The sequence below is a fragment of the Abramis brama genome, assembly GCF_963993115.1.
Source record: "Abramis brama genome assembly, chromosome: 2".
Classification (NCBI taxonomy): domain Eukaryota; kingdom Metazoa; phylum Chordata; class Actinopteri; order Cypriniformes; family Leuciscidae; genus Abramis; species Abramis brama.
In genome coordinates this window covers 59,823,053-59,834,326 of record NC_139964.1, presented here as the reverse complement: position 1 = coordinate 59,834,326, position 11,274 = coordinate 59,823,053, and the positions used below count along the sequence as shown (strand labels likewise).

The following is an 11,274-nucleotide window of genomic DNA, read 5'->3' as shown; positions in this document are numbered from 1 at the left end:
AGGGGGGGGATGAAGGGGAGATAGTGTGTGTGAAGTTTGAACTGCCCTGTGTGCTGTGTCTCAGAAATCCCTGTTACATGCAGGAGATAGTTCAAGTGTTAATTCTCAGGAGGGCCTTTTGTTTCATCGAGGGGTCGACCAGACATACTGGCACCAGCCTTACAGCCCATCTACAATTTATGAACTGTAAAGCCATGGCCAATTTAGGATTTACTTCCAAATTACTTCCAGTTTCTATTTACGGTAAATGCTGCCTGATCTTGTAAACTTGTTATGAACAGTTTCTTTTTCTGTTTCTGTTTCTTAGATAATGCCGCCTGATCTTCTCTACAACCCCATTTCCAGAAAAGTTGGGACATTTTGCAATAATCTGTGATTTGTTAATTCTCTTGAACCTTTATTTAACTGACAAAAATACAAAGAAAAGATTTCCAATGTTTTCACTGACCAACTTAATTGCATTTTGTAAGGGCCTTTTGTTTCATCGAGGGGTCAACCAGACTGGCACCAGCCTTACAGCTCACAAAACATAAAATAATAGATAAGGTGTGTTATAGCATATGAGTACTCAATATGATGCATACATTATGTAGGGATGATGGTTCTACCCCTTAATGTCTATAATTTTGTGTTTCATAGATGAAATTGCAACACATCAATCGGTAATACTTGCATCCTTCAGTAAGGATGCAAGTTACTTGCATCCTTCATCCTCCTAGTATTCAGTAAAATGCTTTCTAATACATGTTACATTTCTCTTAATATTCAGTTAAATGCTTTCTAATACATGTTACATTTCTCTCTACTCTACTTTTTTTGCTTACTAAATGACTTCAACATTCAGTGTGGTATTTTTCTTTATAAACCATTTTCTCAATAAATGATTTTACAACAACAATTGCAGTGTTTTTCTTCATAAACCATTTTCTCAATATATGGTTACAATGATTATTACAAGTGTCTTACAGTAGGCTATATAACACTTTCTTAATAAATTGTTAAACAACAACTTATGGTACCTTTCTTTATAAAACCACTTTTTAATACAGTTACAATTGTGGTTTACTATGACCCAAGTACTTCATAAAAGGCATAATTAGAATAGAATAATTGCATATTTCACAACAACATGTATTACATATCACAACATCCCTCCTGTCGTTTAACATAAGCATGTAAACATGTTTTTTTAGAACCTATATATAACAGAAGATTTTTAAACAAAAATATGTCAAGCTTTTTTTTTTCAATAGGGCGTACATTACAACAATAATGAACAATAACAACCTGTCTGGTGGTTACATTGTGCAAAAATAAGCATTCAGTCCATATTTGGTATTCTTTTTACTGCTTGAATATTCATTCAGCTTTACACATTGTCAAGTGTTCTTCTTCTTGGCTGTGCTTAACCCTCACTTGATAGGGAGGCACCAATCCTGAACAATTAAACTGGGTTTCACTCAATAACCAGGCCTCTGTTGCATCTTTGACCTTTTATTTGTCTTCACTTTTTGCAGCCCAGATATTTACAGGTGAAAAACCTTAAAACCAGAAAACACCAATGATTTACCAATTTGCACATTTCTTTTTGTAAAAACAGACATACAGGGCTCAAAATGATTAATCATTGGTGTTTTCTGGTTTTAAGGTTTTTCACCTGTAAATATCTGGGCTGCAAAAAGTGAAGACAAATAAAAGGTCAAAGATGCAACAGAGGCCTGGTTATTGAGTGAAACCCAGTTTAATTGTTCAGGATTGGTGCCTCCCTATCAAGTGAGGGTTAAGCACAGCCAAGAAGAAGAACACTTGACAGTGAAAAACCGGCTGTCTGTTCAGTCTTTTGAATTGGTACCAGATTCCGCACGGCTTCACAAAGGTTTGATGAGAATGCCGCTTTCCTCTCTCGCGCTATACTGGCGTTGTTGCCGGTTCTAGCTGACACCTTGATAAGGAAATGCGTGCGTCTTTTTCTGCTCGAGTGCACACAGGTGAGTGATAATTCGTTCCGCCTGATCGCTGACGAGAAGGGGCGTTCGCCGCGACACACATAGTCCTTGTGTTGCGCTGGCTTGATAATGACCCGTCCAGACCTTGCACAGGTTGATCTTGTTGTCTCAGTGCCTGTATTGTCTGTTTTTGCTTCAATAGGTTGTGTGATTTTGTTTTCAACAAAAGCTGAGCCCGTGAACCTCCACAACCACCTGACAAAGACAAGACGAGGTGACAAACAATATATAGGACATTCTCATTCAGAACAGCTGGCTCTGATCAGCTCATCAGCGATAACGAGCCGTGCTGATGAGCCGCGCCCATTCATACAACACGCACTCACATAGCGAGGGCGAGTCAATGAATCCATGAATCGTGACAACTACGATGTTACTATTTCTTAAAGAAATTGAAGAAGTTAAAGTTTAATTTGACTTGACTTGACTTTAATTTGTCTGTTAATGTCCTACTTTCAAAACAGCCTGAATACAGTCATGTGATAACTTGGCATTTCTTTTTTGGAAAACTGAACACAACTTGTTTTACAGAACTGTTCGAATAAATATACATTTGTTACAGTGAAGATCCAACCGGAAATATGGTTGAGAAATAAGCAGCTTAAAAATGTGGAGAGTAACATGATGAGACATCTCGGAGTGACACCAGGGCAGGTGTGTAAAATTATGACAAAAATATATATATTTTCAGGATACTTTTCTTTTTGAAGTTGCCACTGACTTCAGTATTGTGTTTCCGAGTGAAACAATATTTGGCTGCATCTGAAACTTTGGCAGCTGACTTGTTGCCTTTCAGGCAATGACTTTACAGGCAGTGAACTGACCACCAACCATCTATTTCAGATGCCTTTATGTTTTTGATCTCAACTGTCACAGAATGGAAAGGACAGGTTTGTGGGGTATCAAAGGCAGCGAATGAGTTGAAAGTACATTACTAGACACGAATCACGATCATTGAATTCAGGCATACTTTGTTGCCATCTTACCTCAGTATGCTGTCTGAGGAGTCAGCATTTTTCTGCTTTCGGATGCTGCCATTGAATGAGAAAAAGCAGATCAGCAGGGATTGATTTTAGCACACTTCTTAACAGTGTTTTTGCACCCATTAAAGGGCCGTTTCCAAACGAAAATGAACAACTGAATCCCTTTAGGAAGGGCCCTTCCACAAATATTTATTCATATGAGAACAGCAAACAGCAACAATACATCTGAATATCCTTAAACCCAAAATAACACAATATAACCAGAACAATGACTTGTAAAATACATATAGCATGTGTGGATTATTTAATCTCTAAAAGCAGTTTGAATAGCATACCTCACTCACAGAGAAAGAAACTATCACACAAACATCTCTACTAATATTAGCAAAGGCATAAGGAACCCTAAAGGAAATTATTTTAAACATACAATACAGTATACATCCTGATTATGAGCTACATCATTATTCTTAAAACAACATGTAAATACATTTATCTCTGTTTACTGGATATTGATATATTGTTATAATAGTATTGTTATACAAATAGAAACTACCACTAACCGCAGATGTAAGTGACTACACAGTCTTCTGCATTATGTACTTTAACGTGTCTACAGCATTGTTATATCACTGTATGGATAATTTGTCAAAAAACCTCCTGCTCAACATGGAAGTCAGGACTCTTATTCATTGTCCACTTGGTCCTCCACATAGTCATTGGCAAAGTTGACAATATTTTTCAATGCATCTAAAATCAGAATATCAGTTGTTGTGTTAGTGGTGCGTTCCTCATGGTAGTTCTTCACAGGATAAATGCAGTTCACAGGAACACCCAGTTTGCAAGAACACTCCTCCATCTGCAAAGAGAACATATAGACTTTTTTTTTTGTATACAAAAATAAAATAGAAGAGAAGAGAGTATAATACAGGTCACGTCACACCTAGTCTGACTGTCACATGTGATATGCAATGAGTTTGGATCCCACATTGATTATTTATCATTATATATGATCAAAACCTATAATTTTCAATGGAAATTACAAGAAACTGAAATATACCTAAGCCAAATTTAATCAATGTATTCACTATGATAAAAAAAAAAGAAAAAAAGAAGCACAATACCTTCTGTTTTATTTTTTTGCTTGTGTAGATCTTCTTAAGATCTTCTTTAACTAGTCGACATGCTTCATCCACTTTGGTCATGATTATGACTTGAGGAATGCCTGTGGTACAATGAACAATAATTACACTGTATATTCCACAAAACAAAAAAAACAAAAAAACTGAATTTACACACATTATGCTGTTAAAATTTTACTTTTTACTTATTTTAAGATGGTGTTTAGCTTCTATGATGATCATTGACTGTTTGTATATTTTGTTATAGTTATGCATGAATCTGAGTGATGATTCCCACTTTTTTAAAGTAAAATCCTCCAGGTCTTGCACAACTGTTAAGTTGTTCTTAACATTGGCTATATGATATTGAGATCCAACCAATCAAATGCGACTATTACAAAAGTTGCAAACATTCTCTGATGCTCAAGAAAGTTCATGAATGAAACATATGCATAAAATTGGTATTTCTGAGAATAAACATATAGATATTATATGACTCACCCAAATTTCGTGCTTTCTTCCGAACTGCTCTCATTTGCCTTATTTTTTCATCATCCATCGTAGAAACAGTGTCAGCAGGAAGAACAGCCACCAGACAGTGAATCCTGTCTTTCAGAGTGGGGTTCTTTTTGTACTTTGGGTCGTTTTCTGTAATTGGTCTTACTGGGTTAAACTGAAGAGATAGAAGCACTAAATGAACTACAAGAATGCGTTGCATTATGGAAAACAACAACAATAGAACTGGAAAAAAAAACAATGTTTGACCTGTAGTTGACCAATTAAAAGTGAGCATTGCATGCATGACACTCTTTTGCACTGTTCAGTTCACCAGCATTTCTGGAGTGAAGTTTATCACACTTTTTGTGAACAATCAGCTCAGGTTTACTTCCACACTATGCAAAAGAACCTTATGACTACAGTGCTTGAATAAAAAAAAAATGAAGTCTGTATTAAATGCACTTACAGTATAACCATCGCTGATGCAACCATTTAATAACTGGATGATGTCTTCACTCTGTATTCCAGTACCTTCATTGTGCATACCAGCGATGTCAGTGAACGTGAAAGGAAAGAAAGAGCCTGACCTGTCCTTCTTCACTTTGTATGTTTTGCACTGAAAACAAAATCCAATCATTGTTTTTTGGAGTTTTGCATTAAAGCTTTTCTTACTTTGATAATAAATAATCAAATAAAAAATAAAATAAATAAAAGTATTTTAATGGAAATTACAGCAGTTCACTTCACATGGCTTTCATATAAATATCATAATAAAAACATTTCACATTTAAGCTTATACCTCCAAAGTGAAACTACGATCAGTAGCTGCAGAATGTGCCAGAGCTCTGGTGGTGATGCGCTCCTGGAGAGCAGAATTCACAGAGTTGAAGAAGCTTGATTTTCCAGCACCTACTGGTCCATGCAGAAGAATTCTGAGAGTGTTGACTTCTTCGTTCCCAGGTTGGAAGTTGGTTACTGTTGTCAAAAGGGTTTGTCTATCTTCACTAGAAAGGGAGATTAAAGGGGGTGGTCAGGGGATTTTGTGAGCATAACCCTAGATTTAGGCCTATATGCATAAAATAAATGTGAGATGCAACATGTTTTTAAAATATTCCAAGAATATATAATCAATTAAGTCACTTTAAAAATGCAAGAAGAACATGTTACAAGAAACATGAAACTGGCTATTGTCAAATTTATTTTACTACAGTTTTGTCTGAAATTGACCAATGAGAGATCTAATTGTAAGGGTTAATGGATAAAGCACAGCTTGTTCAGGCAGGAGAAAAAAAATTGTTTTCAAGAGCCTACCTCCAGTTCGTTGACCTCCATGGCCTGTCATACTCTGTTTAACCAAAAAGAATTGTTAGTCTTTTTCAATTTTAATTAATTAATTTAGCCCACTTACTTACTGTCGTAATTTGGCTATATTTCTTAGTATAGTGGTCTCCAGGATAATGTAAAAACTATGAATAACACTAGTCGCTCTTATTTAAATAAGAACTTTCTGGAAGAATTAATTTCAGTGTGTGGGCATTAATCATTTTTTTCAGGATAATATAACCCTATTTTTTGTTTGAGAAAATCATAATTTACCTGGAGAAGGACGAGGAGGAGGAGGAGGAGAATTACCCATTCTAGCAACGTCTTTGTCCTTATATTGGAAAATAAAATATTGGTTAGCAGAATACCATTAAAAATCAAAATGATGTAAAATCTGGAATAATAATAATAATGAATAAATAAATAAGTAAAATAAATCAGTGTGTCACTATGGGGTTTCTTGCTTTGTCTCAGTCCCTCCCAATGTTTCCCTCCCATCTAAACACCCTTAGGGATGGCTTCTCTGTGCCACTACGTGACATATTTCTTTTAATATTTCTTTTTAATTATTCATTTAATCTTTAGTTTTATGTTTGTGTAAAATCTATAAATAAAAGTAGGCTACATTCAAATAGAAAAATATAGTAGAATTAGAGCATTTGCCTTTTTCAGTTGGTCTGTACTGACATCAACAAAATGTTGTGTTGATAACTGAACTAGCTGCATTATGATCACATGCAGTAACTCAAACTGTAAAAAATGATGTTGCTTTTTTTGTTAAGCATTAAATTATTTTTACGTTCACTTTCATGGTATTTGTAATTTTCTAAACTTGACATAGCTAATATATAAATATGTGGTAGCCTATACTGCATAGCTCTCAAATGTTTATTCATAAAGTACACTTTACATTTAAATTTGGTGTAATGATTCTTCAGAAAATGTCTTACCTGCAGGTCAGTCTGAGAGTGTAAAGTGATCTTGTTCAGTTTCTAAGAAACTCCCCTATTGATCCTGTGACGTAGTGAGTGAATTTTATACTTTCAGTTTTGATATGATGGTTCCTTTGCGATCCTGTGAATTTCCATGAGGCAACCGGACAAATCGCACTCCCCAATTCGCGTGCAACGCGCAAGCGAGTTTAAATGCACTTTAAATGCACTTCCTTTGCCATATCCGTTTATCGATCGATTTTTCACACAGCAAGCACTCAGATCCTGCATGGAAGCTTTGTATACACTTAAATAAATTAACAGAAAGTGAACTAGTGTGGATAAAAGATGCAAAAAACAATCACAAACAAACAAAAAAAACATGGCAGATCGATTCAAATAAACTTCGACGGGTAAAGTATAAAGATACCAGCTATCATCAATCTTAATTTCACTTAATTTAACTGAACTTATCGTTTGTGTTAAACACACTGTGGGTCATATGAAAATATTGTATTACTCTCCCCATTGCACATGAATGTAATTAAAAATAAGATTTTTTTTCACGAAGATAGGCTTTAAGAGTTCATAAAATACATAGGCTACTGTATATATGAGGCAAATACCTGTCTTTTTGCTTGATTGTTTTTTGTTTAATTGCATCTTAAAAATAGAAATAAAACAAATTATTAGTGATAATTGACACTTAAAGCTAAGAATATAAAGAAACCTTAGACATTTTTTTTTTTAAATTAATAGTTATTTTCCAGCACATTAGGGCCCCCAAAGCATTATGTATTTCATTCATTCTTTCAATTTTACATCTTACATAGCTTATGGATATAGCCTACAATTAAAATAGCTGGAGCAATTACTTTGCGGTCAGGTGCCCTTTTTTAAATAAATAAAAAAATCTATCATAATACTAATATAATAAATATAATATTTATCATAAAACCAATTTCCAAGTAAACCGTATTTTTTAATTATTAAGTTATTATATTTATTATATTAATATAATAATTTTAATGTAATATATCATCAGCTGAACTCCCGCACACTATCGTAACTTGCAATGAAAATATTTATTAACAACAACGTTTCGGTCACACGACCTTCATCGGGGGTATTCCAGAGCAGGTTATGTGACATACCCGGGTAAGTTTTAGGGGAAAGTAGTGGATAACCTCAACTTTCGATTCCAAAAACGGAGGTAACTTTCTGGGTATGTATGTAACCATAGGAACTTATTACTCTTTGAAGATTATACGGTGACCGGGAGGGCACATGTTCGGTTCACTTATTTTTGTCGTGGCCACAACATATAAACTCGTGGGAACGTGATATTAAGTCGTGGGAACGTCATAATATCTCGTGGGAACGTCATATTAAGATGTCGTGGCCACGCGATGCAAAGTCGTGGTCTCGAGATCATATGTTGAGGGAACGATATATTTTAATTGAGCGGCGGGTTTCATTTGTGTGTCCAAAATAATAATTTGGGCACGGCATACGTCACAGGCAAGTTAAGAAACAATTGTATATTGTTTGTTTTGTTCATTAATTATTTTATTACATTAACAGTAAAGCTGACTGAATTCCAACTAAATAAATAAATAAGTGGGACCCTCCTTTCAATTAAATGAAATGTTCTCATTCATTTATGGAGAACGAAAGAAATAGATTTGTTCAAGTGTAGACATAATCACTAATTTAGTAATTTCGCATGAGTCCGATGCAGAAAAAAATGACAAAAAGCAACAAGATGGCAGAGCTTTCAGCTTATAGATTCCCCGATCCTAGAGAGAATGAAGTGCTACTAAGTGCTAATGTGGATTTCTGTCTAGATAGGCAATAAACATTTTGCAAGAGAAAACCTCAAAAAGGTTAATTATAGATCAAATAAGACAGAAACACACCCCTTCACCGGTCATTTTCCTCAGCTGTAGGCAAAGGCAAGTTTCAAATCAGTGCTTCTCCTGGGAGACTAGCGCTAAATTAGCCTCTAGTTTAGCGCCATCTACTGTTTTAGAAGAGGAAGTTGCTCAACTGCATTTGTGAGAAAATCTGCCTGGACGCATTTGTGAGAAAATCGAGCCGAGAGATCTCATAAAAAGCGAAGCGTCACACAATCATAACAGACAGACATGCATTTGTATGCACTAGATTTGGTATTTGTTCAAAGGTTACATGCAATTTGAAGGATGGTTTGTATATATTTGTGAAGTATTATCTTGGCTCATTTATTTATATTTGTAAAACACAATACATATTTGTAACTCCACTGCATTTTCACTCAAACTGACCTTTGTGCTTGCACATTGCTTTCTGTTTGTTTGCGAGTCGAGTTTTCCTTTGCAAAGCGGATCGAGTTTGTTTGCGAGTGGAGTTTTCCTTTGCGAAGTAGATTGAGTTTGTTTGCAAAATGCTGGATTTGTTTGTTATAATTATGGCACATAATTCGCTCCATACTGCCGTCTAATCATGTAATCCGACTGAAAGATGCATTTCTCCTAAAGGCGCGATGTATATGTTTGCAGCCGACACTGGTTTAGAAAATACTACTAATACTATTAATTAATAGACAATTAAAATGTCTCTTATTTTTTCTGACATATTTATTATCAGCCTGCTTTTGTTGGTGCTTTGCGGCAAGATTTATGAATGCGCTTGAGCGCGGAATAGGAAAATAATAAATAATTCCTAAATAAATAAATAATTCGAAATAATTCCTCAATGCATCCAGTATTTAAGCAGAGATTAATATAAACGTGCATATAGACTAAAAATCTTTTTTGACAACTTGTTAAATCTTGTGAATTATTAAGACTTTCAGTCTATGTTTGTACTGATTGGGCTATGGGTTTTGTGAGAAAAGTTTTAAGAAACAACAAATGCTTGATAAAATGTTTGATTTAGGGTTAAAACCAACACATACATACCATTGTGAATATTTGCCTTTGCAGCTGTCCGTCTCCTCCGGTTACTTCTCCTCAAACAATAATGGGCTGACTGAGTCCGAAAGGCCCTTTTGGTCTTTTCAGCTGAAAAAAGAGAAAAGAAAATATCATTATGTATAATATATAGGATTATTTAAAGGAAAAAGTACTGATTTACCTTACAAATATTGGATGTTACATTATAAAGCCTTACAAGCATGGCAAGTGTTGTTAATATGCATTTACAACAAATATCACTTTAAAACTATCAATACTGAGGTAAAAGCATGGTAAGTTTTGTGATTACTGTCCTTACTAAACCAATCGCAGTAAAACTAAGGTTACTGAGGTTTAAAGCATGGTAAGTTTTGTGGTTACTGTGCATTTACAATAAGTACCACATTAAAACTACAAATAGTGTGGTAAAAGCATGGTAAGTTTTGTGATTAATGTCTTTTTACTACACTTATCACAGTAAAACTAATGTTACTGTGGTAAAAGCATGGTAAGTGTTGTTTTTACTGTGCTTCTACTACAAATACAACTTTGGAACTAATTGTACTATTTTTAATCTGATATGAATATCTAGGCCTATAGCACGTCACGTGACAGGCACCCACCCAGCACCAGACGTCATTAAGACGTTGTTTTTTGGGCTAAATCAAGTCGGCCCGTCATAGTCTTCATTTAGCCCAAAAATAGACGTTGAAAATTGGGCTTTGTTTGGTCCGTCTGATTTGGTCCAAATTTAGCCCAAACATAGACGTTGAAAATTGGGCTTTGTTTGGTCCGTCTGATTTGGTCCAATTTTAGCCCGAAAAAAGACTTGAAAATTGGGCTTTGTTTATTTAACCCAAGACGCTCGTCTGTTTTGGACCACATATAGCCCTAATGTAGCATAAATACAATTAAAGTCTATTGTAGCAAGTGAAGAAATAGATTGTAGAAATAGTTTCAAAGTTATGTGTCACTGCACATGCCAGAAATACATTAGCACCTATACGTTCGCAAACCATATACCTACATGATTTGGCATAAAATTCCTGGCCAGTCAGATCCCAAACAAGCAAAAATCGTTTCCGCTGATCAAGAATGTGGAGACCACGGTGGACACAGCAGTAGCCTAGTATCGACATAATATCTCGTTATTTCGACAAAATAAGGGGACATTCTAATCTGCATTAAGCCACATTAAGCGTTCTTATAATGGTTTTCTATGGGAGGAAAATGCTTAACGTGTAATTGCGTTCATATTCTGGGCTCGTCTGATTTTTTGTACATAGCATTATGATTTTAGTATCATAATAATGATTAATAAATGCATGCACAATTATCCGTGAACTTGATTTGAACAAATGCCTTTCAACTTGTGTGCAAAATTCAGAATTAAATGAATGTGCAGCAATTTGTACAAATAGAGAGTATGTAGGCCTACTATACTGTTTTAGCCATTAAAAAAGTGCATTTAGTTTCAT

General features: G+C 35.0%; 1 protein-coding gene across 1 annotated transcript; it reads right to left on the bottom strand.

Moving 5' to 3' along the window:
* Positions 1–3,155: 3,155 nt before the first annotated feature.
* On the bottom strand, positions 3,156–6,906 carry LOC311068616 (interferon-induced protein 44-like). The gene is made up of 8 exons (XM_084091188.1): positions 6,879–6,906; positions 6,202–6,259; positions 5,917–5,950; positions 5,405–5,609; positions 5,072–5,221; positions 4,609–4,780; positions 4,111–4,211; positions 3,156–3,845 (listed from the first exon to the last, which is right to left on the bottom strand). The coding sequence occupies exons 2-8, from the start codon at positions 6,239–6,241 to the stop codon at positions 3,672–3,674; spliced, it is 876 nt and encodes a 291-aa protein (XP_083947314.1). The 5' UTR covers positions 6,242–6,259; positions 6,879–6,906; the 3' UTR covers positions 3,156–3,671.
* Between the last annotated feature and the right edge of the window lie 4,368 nt (positions 6,907–11,274).

Excerpts from the sequence above, each read along its gene's own strand:
- LOC311068616 (XM_084091188.1), bottom strand. The coding sequence starts at position 6,241 with ATGGGTAATTCTCCTCCTCCTCCTCCTCGTCCTTCTCCAG. Across the intron at positions 5,222-5,404 it reads ATCGTAGTTTCACTTTGGAG|TGCAAAACATACAAAGTGAA; the intron begins GTATAAGCTTAA and ends TTTTGTTTTCAG. Across the intron at positions 3,846-4,110 it reads GCAAAAAAATAAAACAGAAG|ATGGAGGAGTGTTCTTGCAA; the intron begins GTATTGTGCTTC and ends TTCTCTTTGCAG.